Below are 16,782 nucleotides of genomic sequence, written 5' to 3'. Positions count from 1 at the left end.
TTCCCCCACACTCATTTTCTTGCATAATGTAATTCAAAAGGAATTCATTTAAGTCATGCTCACTATCTTTTAAGAACAAGGGTGTGGATTGTCCTAAACTAGGTTAGGTGAGGAAAATATGGGTAAACAAAGAATAGAGGCTAAACAAGGCTCAACGGGGTTAAAACTTACAACAAATACGAAATATGGGAAGTGAGGCTATTTGGCTATGGTGGCAACTACACAACTTCATCTTGATATATGTTATGCAAATCAATAACATGCTTTGAATGAAATGGGCATGAGTTCTAGCATTTGGAACTATATGATGAAACGCCCTCTAAGTAGTAACCAAGCAAAGAATAATGAGATCATGCAACGACTTTAGAAAACAAGAAATCACAGATTATACTCTCCAAAGAACGTTATAGGCTCAAGTCTCTCAGGGTTGTAGCGTTTGTTTGAGTTCCTTCCTTCAAGCATGTTACATAACTAATTTTTTCTTTTATGATTGCATGTGAAGTCATACATTATAACCATAACCAAGCATATACTAAGAGTAAATCAAACTTTTCTCCATGTTTATAACTCTTTTTAACAGTCATGCAATTAGAAACCAAATCTTTATCATTGTGTTGGAAGGTGACCTACGACACAAAAACGACTCAAAACACTCTTTTTAGGATTTTCAAAACATGTTTTTCAAATTTTTATGTGATTTTTGAATTTTTAAGTCAAAACACACTAAACACACTTAAAAACACTTAAAAACAGCAAGAAACAACATTTGAAGTTATGGTGGATAAAATCTCACGAATTTGCATCAACAACATTAGTTACCCCCCCCCCCCCCCCCCACACTTGAATCAAACATTGTCCTCAATGTTTTAAGCATAGATTCACACAAAACATAAGTAAACACACAAAAAGCAACTAAACATACTAAACATGGCAGAATGTAATTAACAAAGAGAAGAGTTTAGGGACGCAAATCTGGTTATGGAGTGTAAATTCCATCTTCTCCTTGGTAATTGCATTGATCTTGGTGATTCCACAGGCTTACTCTTGAACTGGTTTCTGCCCATCGTTGATTTTCCTTTGTGCTACTTCTTGAACTGGGCAGCAGGATTCTTTTGGGTCTCCCCCGAAGGTCTGAGCTAGGTCTGAGCTTCCTCCTTTTATCTGTTTCTTTGTTCAATCTTTCCAATTCGTATTGAAGAGCGTTAGAGGATAGCTCAGCATATGCAGTTGTTGCTTGTCTCCACATGCTTCAATGTATCATTTTCACTTGCCTTACTTGCTCCGTTGAAGATGACTACTCGAGAGCAACGCTAGGTAAGCAATCAGGAATAGATTCCAGGCAGTTGGCTCCAAATCGGAAGACTGACTCCAAGTGCCGGCTGATTGCTTCTTTTACTTTGCCATGCGAGTAAGAACAAGGACAAAGAAAAAGACAGGGAAAGAGCATGATATGAGATACTTTTGCTTTTGACCTTGATGATATGAGATACCTTTGCTTTTGACCTTGATGATATGAGATACCTTTGCTTTTGAAGAAGCGGTGAATGAATCAGCACATGTATTTGTTGTCCTGTTTCCTCCTGGGTCATCTGTACTCCAGGCATCTGGTATCATCTTTGGGGAAGAAGAAAGAATTGAGTATTTCGAAAGGCTTTGCTGGGAGTGTGCCCTCAGAGGTGAGGGAGAGTTGGGCATTTTCTTCAGGTTTGCCCTGCCATAAAAGACGAAGGTCGACATATATAGAGATAATATCAAGTAGTGGTACTTTTTACCCTTGTCGACAAACGTTTTGATCCCGCAAATCTGGCTTTTTAAAATAGTGGCGCCTCTTCGATCTTTGAATACGCCTCTTCGATTTCTGAGCAGGCGCCCCTTCGATTTCTGAACGACGCCCCTTCGCTTTCTGAACGACACGTGGTAGTGCAGATGCGACTCCTTTTGACAAAGCTGCACGCGTCTTCTGAAAAGCAGAGAAAGTGTCGCCGAACTTTGCGCTTGTCGGCTAAAGATGTGTATTTGCGATGATGGCCTCCACGTGTTTTCAGCTTTGTCAGAAATCTTTTGACAAAGTTGAACGCGTTTTCTGAAAAGCCGAGGGAGCGTCGCCTAACTTACACCGGAAAATCCGGCTCTTTGAATCGGTGGACGCGTCGCCTTGGCTTTTTATAGAGCTATCGATCACCGCCAACATACACACTCTGAAGATCTCCCATTCTTGAAAATCGTATCCGGCCCTTTGAAAATTTACTCCATCCACCCCTTTTCTTTGAACACTTTTGAAAAAATGGCAAACTCATCGAACCTTAGCTTAGATTTGAGTCTCAGCAGCGATCCGGTTGCGCCCCGTCAAGGTAATGTATGGCGCCCTTCTTTTTTATCTTCTAACGGTCTTCTTACAGGTGAAGACTCCGTGATGCAGGACGCCACAACAGCTACAACAGTAGCTAGGAACCTCCTCACTCCAAATGATAGTAGGCTACTGTCAGGACGGTCCGATGAGTTGGCCGTTCAAGAGTCCCTCGCACTTAGTGTTCAGTGTGCGAGCTCTGTGTCCAACATGGGTCAACGGCTGCTTGCTCGGTCTCGTCAGGTGGAATCGTTGATGGCAGAGGTGGAAAGACTTAAGCAAGAGATCCAGCAGCTTAAGTACGAGAATAGAAGTTTGCATGTGCTTGCAAATAACTATTCGTCGGGCATGAAGAGGAAGCTTGATGAGCTGCAAGAATCTGAGGGTCGAATTCACAGTGACCGTCAAAGGCTTGCGTCTTATCTCCAGAGGCACCTTTTTCCTGGGTCATCCAGCGTTTGGCCAAGTATTGAGGCCTGGAATGCTCTAGCTCCGATGCCTTCTGCTCCGATGCCTTCCGCTTCTATGCCTCCTGCTTCTATGCCTTCCGCTTCTATTCCTTCTGCTTCGACGCCTCGTAGTGGGGCTTCACGTAAACATCCTCTGTGAAGGCTCCATCTTTCTCCATGTTTAGTATCTTTTTTTTTTTTTTTTTTTTTTTTTTTTTTTTTTTTTTTTTTTTTTTTTGTAATCAAATCGGAGATCAATGGACAACTTTATTTTATTCAGTGTATTGGGTTGCCTCCCAAGTAGCGCTTTCTTTTACGTCTTGCAGCCGGACGAAATCTTCATTTCTCACTTAGAGCCCACGGCCTGCAATGGAATCTCCTCCATAACATGATCCTTCATTTCTTTGCCATTTGTAATGACCGTTTCGCCATGTATTTGATCAATGTGTGCCTGCGCCAAAGAATCAAGAATATCAATAGAGAAACATGAGTGATCATCATTCGGAAATTTCATAGTTTCAGAAATATTAAAATCAATCACTTCCCCATCGAATTCCATTGTTAAAGTGCCTTTAAACACGTCTATCTTAGTTCGGGCCGTCTTCATGAATGGCCTCCCAAGAAGAATCGGCAAGGATGGAGCATGGGTGGTTTCCTCCATTTCAAGGACATAGAAATCCGCCGGGAAGATCAAATTATTCACCTGCACTAAGACATCTTCCAATACGCCCTTTGGATAGGCATTAGATCTATCGGCCAACTGAATAATCACACCATCATTTTTCAATTCACCAAGGTTCATTGAGGCATAAATAGAGTATGGCATGACGTTAATTGAAGCTCCTAAGTCTAACATAGCATGTTCGAACTTAGTTTGACCAATAATACAAGGGATTGTAAAGCTACCTGGATCTTTGCACTTTGGTGGTAACTTTCTTTGTAAAATAGCGGAAACGTTCTCATTTACCCTTACCACCTCCTTGTTTGAAATCCTCTTCCTCGTTGTGCAAAGCTCTTTTAAGAACTTGGCATACTTAGGGACTTGCTTGATTGCATCAAGGAGCGGAATGTTGACTTGAACTTTCCTAAAGGTTTCCAGAATGTCCTTTTCACTCTCCTCCTTCTTTGATTGCCTAAACCTGCTAGGAAAGGGCACGTTTAGTGGAATAGAACTTGACAAAGTCGAATTTGGACTTACCTTAGGCGTGTTGGACGGTTTTGGCACAATAGGGGGTTGCGGCAAAGTTTCTTTCACCCTTGCCGTGGCCTTCTTTGCTCGTTCCTCCTCTTCTTGTAGTATCATGTCCTCTTCTTGACTGGATTTTGGTGGTTGTGAGGTGGTTCCAACTTCCTTGCCACTTCTTAAGGTGATTGCATTGGCGGTTTCGAAACCACCCTTTGGATTGACTACCGTAGTGCTTGGTAACTTACCATTTTCACGGAATTGTCCCAAAAATTCGGCCACTTCACCCATTTGCTTCTTTAGCTCATTAACCTCCTTTGCTTGGTTCTGCATTCCCTGCACTATTGTGGTTAGTAACTGATATGTTTTATCGTCATTCATAGACGTACCTGAGTTGGTTTGGGATGATTGTGCTTGAGGAGGTGGTTGTGGTGCCATTGGCCTTGGAAAGAAACCTGGGGGTTGTCGGAATCCACTTTGTTGGGCAGGTTGTTGTGCATCTCTCCATCTGAAATTTGGGTGGTCTCTCCAACCTGGATTATATGTGTTAGAATATGGATCGTTCCTCGATTGGTTTTGATTCCCATAGCCCATGGCATTGGCAGATTCCCATCCTCCGTTCTCAATTAATTGAGGGCATTGATCAGATTGGTGTCCTTGAATGGAGCATACACCACAAATTGTAGCTCCTTGCTCTTTGGGGCCCTCCACAAACTGCGTATAATCTACGTATCAAATTTTGGCGCCGTTGCCGGGGATTAACTAGGGGTGCTAAACACTTGATTCAAATAAATAAAACTAATTTTTAAAACACTTAACTTACTTAACAAGAACTCAAAACAAGTACACAAGACTTCAAATACTCGAAAACACAAAAATAAAACAAATACGAATGATTAAGACTTAACAAAAGATGGGGGGGGATTGTGTTTGGACGAGATTAAATTAAATGGACAAATTGTAATTAAAGGCAAAACGTAAATATGAATGTGATGAAAATATGGATGATGGAATAGCCAAGGGGTTCTTCTCCACACATGTTACACTTGCATACAAGATTGATTCTTAGTTGGTCTTTCGATAAATTATGAAACTCAACACTCCGGGTTAATTAGGTCCGTTTAAATAAACCGTCAAGTTCTCCTTAAGTTAATGAATTGGATGGGTTAGCGCAACGCAATTCACCACATTCTCCAAAAGTCCTTTACGTGAAAAGCACAATAAAGATACAATCAAAGATCATTAAGCATTATGAAAACTATAAGTGTTGACGAGGCATTCGTTACTATGATGAGCATGAAACTCGTGCCAAGAATTCATTTAACGCGATTGTTTATAAGCAACCTCCACTACTTGTGAATATAAGTTCATAACGATTAGGTGAAATTCACTTATATTCTAGCGTCATATTCATGCATGAAAATTAAGCGCGCATTCTTAATAAACATTCATAAATAAGTTATCAATCAAACGGTTAAACAAATTGAATCCACAACTTATGAAATTCCAACGAAAGTTAATCAATTAATATTGCAAATATAAACATAGTTTCGAATCACCCCCTAGCTAAAGGGGGTTTAGTTCCTCATAACTTTGAAATCAAAGAAACCCCTAAACATTCCAACAACTCAAACTTGAATTGTATGAACGTTTAGGCACTCTTCTCTTCCATTCCTCATACGTACAAAACAAAGAGAATTAAATTTAAACTTTGAAATCAAAGAAACACCTAAACATTCCAACAACTCAAACTTGAATTGTATGAACGTTTAGGCACTCTTTTCTTCCTCGTTGTTGTAGCACAAGGTCTAAGGTGAGCTTTGGGGATTATGTGAAGTGTTTTGGAGGGATGGGAAGTGGTTGGATAGTGGCTGCAATGGAGGAGAAAAACTGCACAGAAATGGAAGGGGATTTGCGGCGCAAGGGTTGTGTTTGTGTTGTGTGAAGTGTTGTGAATTGAATGGAGAGATGGAGTGGGGAGTGAATGAATGCAAGGATATTTATAGGAGTAATGGAGGGAATATGACAGCTAGGAGGTGGGTGGAAATGTGGTTGCAAGTTTGGTGAATGATTATGAGTGAATGCATGTGAATGTGGCTAGGTTGGAAAGCTGGAAATCTGAAAATGCAAATGGGAATGCTGAAATGCAAAGGTGGCCACGGTTTTGAGTGTGTTTTGTGTTGGAAATGCATGTGAATGCATGTGAATGTTGTTTGTGTGAAGTGTGTGTGGGTTAAAGAGTGAATGGTGGTGTAATGATGAAGTGTGATGGCTGAAAATGTCAAGGGAAATGCATGTGATTGCACGGCAAAGAATTTCAGGATGCATGTGTGTTGGTGTGTTGTGTGATTGTTTTGTGGTTGAATGATTAAGTGGCTGAATTCAAGAATGGGAGTGCATGTGGCTTAGGTGGTGTAATGATGAAGTGGGAATTGAAAGGATGTGGTTGGAAAGTGGAAGGGAAGGCACGACACAAAGGGGGAAGTGTTGGAAATGCATGTGATGCATGCCAATGTTGTCTTTTGGTGCATGTGTGTGTTGAATGGTGCCCTTTAATTATGCACGGTTTAGGGCTGTTAAGGGGAGAGAAATGGGAGTGAATGTGGCTTAATGATGAAGGGGGAAAGCTTGGAAAGCATGTGGCAAGGTTGGTTGCATGATGATGATGCATGTGAGTTGAAATGCATATGTTTAAATGGTTGAAATGTGTAGATGATTATGAGTATGATAAGTGATAAGTGAATGATGTATTAAGTGATAAATGAATGATATGTTAAGTGATAAATGAATGATATATGGTGAGTGATAAGTGAATGGAAGTGATAAGTGATAAGTGAATGGAAGTGATAAGTGAATGGTTTGATAAGTGAATGATATGATAAGTGAATGCTTATAGTAAGTGAATGATATGATAAGTGAATGATATGATAAGTGAATGCTTTAAGTGTTTAAAATAGGGAACAAAGCCCTTCCTTGCATGGCAAGGAAGGGAGACACAAGGAAACACACGACAATGTCCTAAGGTTGCAAGGAATGTTGTTTTTGTGTTCTAAAATGCGTAGGAGTCTTCAATGATGCTTAAACATGAGGTCTTTTAGGATTTAACTTTCCTACTTCAAGTCTTTAATTTTGTCCATCCTCTTGGCTCCAAGCATATGATATCCATTCCAATCTCTAATTTGCTCCAAAAGGCATCCTTTTGCATACCTTGCCCTTAGAACCTGAAAACACACAAAAGAAGCATAAAGGACTAAAATAACTAGAGAAACATAACGTAAATGCACGAGAACAAGCCATTTAAGTCGCATGAATATGCTCCTATCAGTAATCATATATTCTAACCAGAGCATCTGTAGGTCTTCATTTCACATGTCCAAACCACTTTAACCGATTTTCTCTCATCTTATCTTCAATTTCGGCTACTCCTAAGTCACATCGCATATCCTCATTCCTAATCTTGTCATTTCTCGATACACATCCAACAAAGCATTCTCATCTCCTCTACACTCATTTTATGCACGTGTTGATGCTTCACCGTTCAATCAAATAGAAAATTACTTGACTGAACAAAGATACTGATAACAAGACCTCCGTCCTATCAATTAGCACTCACTACAAGGCCCGAGCAATTATCACGGCTAATGTGGCGGGGTAGTGATTATTTTTAAACCACAATACTAATTCGAATCATTCATAAAACGTAGAAACTCAATGTACATGCTAACAAACCCTTTTTTCCCTCCCTCCATCCTAAATTAACTTTCACTCAACTACATAAAAAGCAAGGAAGACAACACAATCAAATCACTACATTTACAAAATTCTTTTGATTCTATAAATTAAGTAATAAAATCAAACATTTACACTAATTATGAAATGACAAAAAGCTCCATGATTTTTAGAAAATCCCATCCTCAAATAGGAAACCATTTTATACATGCAATTAAACAATCAAAGAACATAAATTCTACTAAAAAATAAAAATAAATAAAAATCCAAGAACAGGAATATCTGTAAAATCAGCAAAACATATGAGTCTAAAATCTTTACCCAAAATAATTATCAAAAGAAAAATGATATAAAAAACAAGTCTTACCGAAATAAGAAATCCTTCACCTGAACCCAGTAAAAGCACTACAAGATCAGCCTCACCATCTTAAGCTCCGCATGCAACCAAACCAAAGGCTCACTAACATACAGTAAATATAAACCAATGAAGTTGACACAAAATAAAACAAACCCATGTCCAGAAAAAGGAAAAAAAGTCATGAAATTTACAGGAAGTCAGGGAGTTAGGGAGAGGAGACACCTTTGGCTTTGAGATAATATATGGTGAAAGTGATTGGAAACTAAGAAATGGGTTTTGCTGTAAGCTTTGAATTCTGCATGCCTTCCTCTCTCACTCTCTCTCCCCTCCCAAAAACTCCCTCTCTCTCCTCAAAAACTCTCTCTCTCTCTCTCTTCCCTAAAAAACTTACTCATTTGGGTCGGCTTATTTGGTGAAGAGTAATACTAGATAGACTAAATTTATAGATTAAATTTTGTAAACTAAATGACATGGAGGTTGATAATTAGATTATTATTTAATCGTTGATAAAAGTGCCCATTTTTTATTAGTAACACCTCATTTAATTTACTAATTTAGTTTACAAATTTAATATATCTAACATTAATGTTAAATGCTCTATCTTTCTTCATTCCCTTTTTTCCCTCTATTAAAACTAATAAAAGAAACATTCGAATTACTAAATTCAAATACTGAAATAAATTTTTTTTTTGAATGTTATCAGTTATATCGGCTAAATTTGCGAGTTGAACGACAAATTTCCTTGCATTAAACGCACTCACAAATTCGATCTCTGTCTTCTTTCTCACCCTTCCACGTCACCCCACCTTCTTCACTTCCCAATCTGTCTCTCTCTCCCCTTCTTCTTCTTCTTCTTCTTCTTCTTCTTCTTCTTCTTCTTCTTCTTCTTCCATAAAAGAAACTAAAATTGTTCTACGTGTCAATTAAATGATTTACTTGTGATTGTTTATTGCAAAAAGTTTCTTTATTCTTTGGATAATATGTTAGGAGAACTAATGAAAATGGCTTGAAAACTTTGAATTTAAACGATAAAGATAAAATAAAGAGTAAAGTGAATAGTACCATGATTGACTTTTTAGTGTAAAAATGTGATTTTTCGTTAAAGTGAACAGTACCGAGAGTTATTCGTTAAAGTTCCCTAATATTTTTTGTTGTTTGGTATTTCGTCAGTTTCCTCAGTAGCTCGCTTTTGTCGTCTTCTGCTAGCACCAAAAAAAATTCATTAATGACAGTGTTTTGATTTCCATTCGAAAAATAATACTAAAATAAAAGGCAAAATCTTGCACTTGCGTTTACCTTTTTTTTTCTTTTTTTTTTTATTTTTATAAATATTGGGAATTAAATTTTGAGTTTAGTATGGATAAAAGATCGTTCTATCTTATACTATTCAATTCTTGATGATGAATCGTTTTGATAGCTCCAATATTGTTATTCATGATATTTGTGGGACCATGATTTTCTAGGGCTGAAGTAAGGTTGGTTTGAATACAGTTACCTTATAAGTTTTGTCATGGACTCGCCAGCTTAGGGTAGAGCTGTACAAATGGAGCAGGGTGCCACCATCACTCTACTCTAGGGCAATAGGTGGAGTCGCTTCGCTGGATGACCATGCTTGTTCCGCAAAACACGAGACTTGATTTGGATATGGACACAAACAGATTGTATAAGTCTTGGAGGCCCTATAATTTAGGGATGGCGTGCGCCGCAAGTAATCACAACTCTTAAGATGATACAATATGTACGTACTAGATATCCTCTAGGATTCTATCCTAAAAATGTCTCTCTCCCACGATATAAATACACTCATCTAGGGTTTATCTATAGTAACACAATCTATACTGCCCACTGCTTAAGTTTAAGATCATTCATTGTTTTGCAGGTTGCTCAAGATTACATAGATTGTGCTCAACCGCTGCTTACGGAGGTGCACAAATTGGGTTTCGACAGTATTGTTATTCATGAGCTTAATATATATTTTAAGATCTGCGTACTATTAATCGATAATTCGTATTTTGGAAATAGGTAATGCGTATTGGAAACTGGTAAATAGGGTGTTGACCAAAGTTGATGATGATAAGGGCTTATTACGTTTGTTTATATAAGTTCGACTCAAATCTGTAGGGCTGGAAAAAATTCCCGAAAATCCCAATCCAAACAAAAAAAATCCCAATCCCAACCCCAAAAAGTCCCAAACCAAAATTCCTGAAATTTTCTGGATGACATACTGAACCAATCTCGAAATTTCGGTACAGGAATCGACATTATCTCATCGATGTTTCAGTAATCCCAAACCAAACCGAAAATAAATATTACATATATATTAGTGTATATTTATATGTATGTGTGTGTGTGTATATACATTTGATTTGTTGCTAACTACTAGTAGCAATATAATTGGTGTGGTCTTGTTGATCCTAAAAATTACAAAACCTACGTGGCGCGCAGGCCGAATAACTAATAAGCTAACTACGTCCTTCGGTCGAATGCGGGGCGTGCCAACTCGTCGGCCGAGCCTGGCCGAGGAGTAAAATTTGTTGATGTAGCTCTGAGCGCGTTGCTGACTTCTTTAACTTGCGATTGCGACCGAGGAAGGAACACTCTCGGTCTCTGGGTTCTACAGCCTGAAGACAAGGCTGCTAATTCTGCGGAGTTCACAAATCGTCCGAGCCCGATTCGGTCACTGTGATTATATTCGTGAGAGTATAAGCACGTCGAATCGAGACCAAGGTGTATGGGCACAGGTACTCGAACGTGATATATGTCTTGATGGTAAACGTAGTTCGGCCGTCGGAGTGCCGAACCCTGAAACTCACCTGTGAGTATCCAATCATAAAACCACTCGGCGACCAGTACGCCGAGCAATGTAATTCGTAACACCTAACTATGCCGAGAAAGCTTAGTAAAGTGACCTCTGCCAACAAAGGTTCGAAAACCTTTCTCGACCGAGACTTGGATAGATAATCGGTCGACCTCGACGCAGTGCTGTTTATCCAAACTGAAGATGCTTCTTGGTCGGCTGATTCTGCGGCAGCAGTGCTGTTTATCCAAACTGAAGGTGCTCGCCGGTTGCTTCCACAGTGCTGTTTATCCAAACTGAAGGTGTGTCGGCAGGAAAAAGAAAAGGAAAAAATCTCAAGGTGATTGAGAGGTTTTGCGCAGGGCAATTGTATGCTGAGTTGAAGGTCCTTTTCGTTTGCATGATTTCTTGTATTTATAGTGCCCCATTCCTTGAATCCGACTCCGATTTGGATTGGGAGTCCTTGTCCCACTTCGCCTCTTCCTCGAACAAACCTACTCCCACTGGGATTCTGAATTTTCCTTCTTTTCGGGACTTCATTCCTTGCTGGTCGAGAATCCTAGTTGTACCAGGACTTCCTCGACCTTCCTATTTATCTGGACTTTTTAGGATTTGGCTGACCCTGCCAGCTGGCCCGGGCCTTATTATTCGGCCCATATTATTTGTCATCACCTTGGGCCGAGCGCATCCTGCTGCTCGGCCCAGCAATAATATTTTAGACCCAAACAGGTCTACAGATAGTAAACATATCCCTTTATCGCCAACCTTCTACCAAATGTGTCTATTTCTTCAACCCGAAATAAAAAAAATTGTATTATTAATTTTTGAACATGTTAGGTATGTAACTTAATTTTTTACTTTTGGGTTGTAACTTAATTTTTTACTTTTGGGTTTGTTACTTTTATTTTGGTTACATGTTAATTTGACTTGGTATAAATGATTGGTTTTCAATTTGTATGAAATTTGGGAAAATCGAACCATCCTGAAATACCGAAAATATTTCGAGAATCTTAAAAATTCGAAATACAGGAATTTTGTTCCAGATTAGCCTTCAAATTCTCGTCTCAAAAATTTTTAATCTGAGATTCGATATCTTTTTTTTGGTTTAAGATCTCATACCTAACCACACCTACTTAAATGTATGAATGGATTTTGAAGCAGTGTGAGTTTAAAAGTTGTAAGAGAACATAAGAATCAGTCAAACTCATGAGACTCGCTTATTAAAATTAGAGAGTTTTAACGAAAAGTCCGCGATACTGTTCACTTTAACGAAAAATTACATTTTTACACTAAAAAATCAAACCTGGTACTATCCATTTTACCTTTTATTTTGTCCTTATCGTTAAAACTCAAAGTTTTCAAATCTTTTTAAGTAATTTTTTTTAAAATTAACACTTGAACGAACTCAAATTTTCTAATTTATTGTGAGTTGGACATTTAGGAATCGGGCTCAACATTTTCAAGGTCAACTACGTTGAAAAATAAATTTCTATTGACTAAATACTGCTGATGAAATATTTATTTCAAGCAAATATACAAAAAAATAGATAAATAATCTCGATTATCTTTTTGAAATAAGAAGAAAATACAACCCACGCGAATCTGGCACTAGTTGTTCCGCTTCTCCTCCTCCACTGCAAAACCCCAAGCACGTTCACAGCCGTCCGATCTAGGGTTACAAACTTCCGAAAATCGGTACTCAGATGCAAGATCAATGATGATGGGGTTGGAGTTGGGGTTGGGGTGGGTGGGTGCGATTTTGGTAGGAGCGGGCTGGCTTGCTTTGGGTTATTGCTTTGGCGCTCGTTACCCTCCTTCTCGCATTATTTTCTCAGCCAGACTCGCTAAGCAGGCTGCCAATGATCTTAGCAATGGAAAGAAGAAGAAGAAGAACAAGGACAAGCCCAAAGATCCCCTCGAGATTGAAAACCTCGCCGACATTCTCCAAGATTTCAAAATGGTATTGCTTCAAGCTTCATCTCTCTCTCTCTCTCTCTCTCTTCCTTCAATACTTGATGATTTCGAAGCACCTGTGATTCCGAATTCCTGTATTCACTTTCTTGATTGTTTTCTTCAGGTTTTGGTGGTCAGGAATGATCTAAAGATGGGTAAAGGGAAAATTGCCGCTCAATGCAGGTAGCTGTAGATACTCTGTTTTTCTTTTTTTTTCTTTTTGTTTCGGGCACTAAAATTAAGCCACTCCTTTATCTGCACCCTTTTATGTATTTTCAAATTGAGCAATTATAGGTGTTGTGTTTGTTCAATGGTTAACTTCTTTAAAAGCACTTTCATTCATTTTAAAAGCACTTTGAAACAAGCCTTTATTGCCTAGTTAATTTTTCTCTATTGATCGAATTATTTTTTTTTGTTCAAACTTGTTATCGGAATGTTTGTTCATTGTTTAGCCATGCGACTTTAGGCCTCTATAAAAAGGTCCTCCATCGAGCACCAAAAGCTTTAAACAGGTGAAGCAACACACTACTCTGTGTTTTTTTCTTCGTCAGACAATGGGATTTTGCATACCTTTCTATGTTTCCTGTAATGGTGTTTTTCCAATCCGCAGGTGGGAGATGTGTGCACAGCCTAAAGTTGTTGTGAAAATAGAAAGCGAAGAAGATATGCTACTTTTGCAAGTCAGTATCATATACAAATTTCTCTGTATATTTTCCGTGAGTTGAACTTTATGGTTGATGTAAAAATTGTTGTGGATTTTGACAGGAAAGGGCTAAATTGCTGAATTTACCGACACACATTACAATTGATGCTGGCAGGACTCAGATTGCACCAAGTGAGTTGCTTGGTTACATTTCTATAGCTGACGTTAATCTTGATTTTAATATTCTTTTAGCCTTTGGTGATGTTCATGTCACTAATGTCAATCAAATAAAAAACTAGTTTTACTCACAAAAATTTGAATATATTACTGAGAAGCGGAGGCTTTCATGATCACGACTTGAGAAAGATTGAATTAAGTCGATCAGCGTAATGCTCTTGAAGAATGAGAGTTTCCAAGTTGTGTACCGCCATCCTCATTGACATTTTGTAATTGTATTTTGGTGTTACTTGTTTTTTGAGTACTGCTGCAAACTGATCCGTTGTAACTTGTCGTATTTGTTCCCCATATGCGCCATGAATTTATATTCTTAACTTGTTTCTTATTGAGTTGACCTTCCAAAGTTACTTATTTGGTCCTATGTTTTCTTCCAGATTCAAGGACAGTGATGGCTATTCTTGGTATGTTTCTCATCTCCATTATCTTGTTTGTTGATGAGCCTTTCTTAAGCATAGTCCCCATGCGTGGGGTGTTGTCGACTTAGATTGGTTGATTGGGAGGCCAACCCCCTCTATATTATGTTGGTAGGATATTGGGTAGGAGAGGTTTTGAGCTTGTGAATGTAGCATATGGAATTCTTATGTCTGGCAAAATGTACAATATCGAAATGTAACTTTGATTTTCCCTCATCACTTTAACTGTACTTCACTTATCCCAAATTTTCAACCCATTCATATGCAGGACCTGTTGAAGTGGTTGATGATGTAACAGGTGTACTGAAGCTCTTGTAGTTTGTTTGATTTCAATGGTGCATATCGTTTTGCGATGAGATTTTCAAGGATAAGTCAATGCCATGGGCAGCAACATCAACCATACCGGAAGAGAATTGGTTCAATTTCATGGTCAATTTCCATTCTCTGAAGGCCCTGACTTAGAAATCTACGTGTGCTTCTATCCCAAGGATTGATTATGACGATGATGATGATGATGAAAAGTCGCTGAAATTGCATCATTTATTATGATTATGAAACTTATTCTGTACTAATGTAAGGATACTTTTTTTTGAATTCATCCATTACTTGGCAGAGAAATTGAAACTCAGAACATAAACCATGTTCCTGGTTTTGGCATTTGCAGCATTGTCTCATCATCTTATCATGAGACGCTTGGTTTCTTGTTAAGTTTTTGGACAATGATAAAAAAGTTTTATATGGCCATGTTGCGAACATAATGTATGACCATGTCCGCAACGTAACATATAATCCCTACAGAGATAGGTTGTTCCAATTTACATGATCTTGATATAGCACCACAAGCATGGCAGCCACAAATTACAATTGCAACTGTGAAACGCTTGCATTAAATCTGATCTATTGGCTATCACATGTTATCATATTTGCCGTTTCTATTTTAAATAGTGTCTAGCCATATTTGCCGTTTCTGTTAGAAATAATGTTTAGAAAGGAGGCAAGTATTTATCGAAAGAAAAATTAAAAAAAAACAATACGTATACTCCCTCCCTACAGAGATTGGCTATTCCAATTTACATGATCTTGATATAGCACCACAAGCATGGCTGACACAAATTACAATTGCAACTATGAAACCCTTGCATTAAAGCTGATCCGCCGGCTATCACACGTTACCATATTTGTGGTTTCTGTTTTAAATAATGTCTAGCCATATTTGCCGTTTTTGTTTGAAATAATGTTTAGGAAGGAGGCAAGTATTTATCAAAAGAAAAAAAAAAATAAAAAAATAAAAACCTATACTCCCTACAGAGATTGGCTGTTCCAATTTACATGATCTTGATATAGCACCACAAGCATGGCTGCCATAAATTACAACTACAACTGTGAAACGCTTGCATTAAATTTGATCCACTGACTATCACACATTACCATATTTGTCGTTGCTGCTTTAAATAATGTCTAGCCATAGTTATTGTTTCTATTTGAAATAATGTTTAGGAAGGAGGCAAGTATTTATGGAAAGAATATTTAAAAATAAATGAAAAACAAATCATCACCTGAGAGGTTCAAACTCTCACGGGGGATCCCCATGCACTTAGCAAGCACACGCCTTAACCACTCGGCCAAGGCGACTGTTGATGATGTTGCAGGCTGCTCATTTTTTAAATTAAATATTTAATTAATAAGTCTTTGTTCCTAATTTCCTATCGTTTAGTGATCTTTATATTTATCTTCACCCCCATCACAATGTTAGTTGAATTATTTGTGGCGGCCATGGCCGTATTATGCATTATATATCTTCACCCCAATTTACTCTCATCGCAATAACCTACTCATGCAAGATCATGAGTAGTACCAGTAGTAGCACTAGAAGCAAACAATATAAATCGGTGGCGGCGGCGAATATGGAGGAGGAGCAGATGGCACAGCTGCGCGAGATCTTCCGATCGTTTGACGGCAACAAAGACAGCAGCTTGGCCGAGTCGGAGTTGGGCTCACTGCTGTGTCGTTTGGGCTGAAGCCGAGCCATCAGCAGCTGCAGGCTCTGATTCGAAAGTCGGATACCAACCACAACGTACTGGTCGAGTTCTCGGAGTTTGTGGCGCTGATGAGGCGGGACATCAACGGACTCTTACAAGCCGACGCCAGCTGCCCATGTTAGTACAGCGAGGATCAGCGGAGGGACATGTTCAGCCTGTTTGACAGGGACGGCAACGGGTACATCATCCCGGTGGAACTGGCCCACTCGATGGCCAAGCTGGGCCAACCCACTCACGATTCAGGAGTTGTTCGGCATGATGGCCGTATCGGTTTTCACGAGTTTTCCAGGGCTATCATCTCAGCCGCTTTCCTTAATATGAATGCTTAATTGAGTGCATATTTTGATGATGAATGAGTATTATTCAAAATAGCAACAAGTTCATATGCATCATGCATGTATAGGTGTTATGTTTGGTGCAGTAAAATTAAGCCAATCCTTCATCTCCACCCTTTTAGATATTTTCAAATTGAGCAATTATAGGTGTTATGTTTGTCAAATGATTAACTTCTTTTCCCTGAATAATAATTTTAGAGCTCGTTTGGAAGTGTTTTTAAAATGGCTGAAAATGTTTTTGGTAAAAATGTTTTTGAAATCAATACTTAGTTAAAATGCAAGTAAATCATGAAAAAACC

At 38.6% G+C, this 16,782-nt stretch overlaps 1 protein-coding gene, 1 non-coding gene and 1 pseudogene across 2 annotated transcripts; 2 read left to right on the top strand and 1 right to left on the bottom strand.

Annotated features, from left to right (window-relative positions):
• The first annotated feature begins 9,362 nt into the window (after positions 1–9,362).
• Positions 9,363–14,766, top strand: LOC137708020 (uncharacterized). Its single transcript, XM_068446982.2, has 8 exons — positions 9,363–10,468; positions 11,593–12,823; positions 12,941–12,999; positions 13,269–13,328; positions 13,427–13,496; positions 13,582–13,651; positions 14,071–14,097; positions 14,378–14,766. Exons 2-8 carry the CDS (start codon positions 12,578–12,580, stop codon positions 14,425–14,427), a joined length of 582 nt encoding a protein of 193 aa, XP_068303083.2. The 5' UTR covers positions 9,363–10,468; positions 11,593–12,577; the 3' UTR covers positions 14,428–14,766.
• An 893-nt stretch (positions 14,767–15,659) lies between these two features.
• TRNAS-GCU (transfer RNA serine (anticodon GCU)) lies at positions 15,660–15,741 on the bottom strand. Its single transcript has one exon. It is a non-coding gene; the product is annotated as a tRNA-Ser (tRNA).
• Positions 15,742–15,828: 87 nt separating this feature from the next.
• Positions 15,829–16,497, top strand: LOC137749296 (putative calcium-binding protein CML18 pseudogene; annotated as a pseudogene).
• The last annotated feature ends 285 nt before the right edge of the window (positions 16,498–16,782 follow it).

Source organism: Pyrus communis, chromosome 17, assembly GCF_041283825.1.
Source record: "Pyrus communis isolate YQ-2024b chromosome 17, ASM4128382v1, whole genome shotgun sequence".
Classification (NCBI taxonomy): Eukaryota; Viridiplantae; Streptophyta; class Magnoliopsida; order Rosales; family Rosaceae; genus Pyrus; species Pyrus communis.
This window is presented reverse-complemented; position numbering and strand designations above follow the sequence as displayed.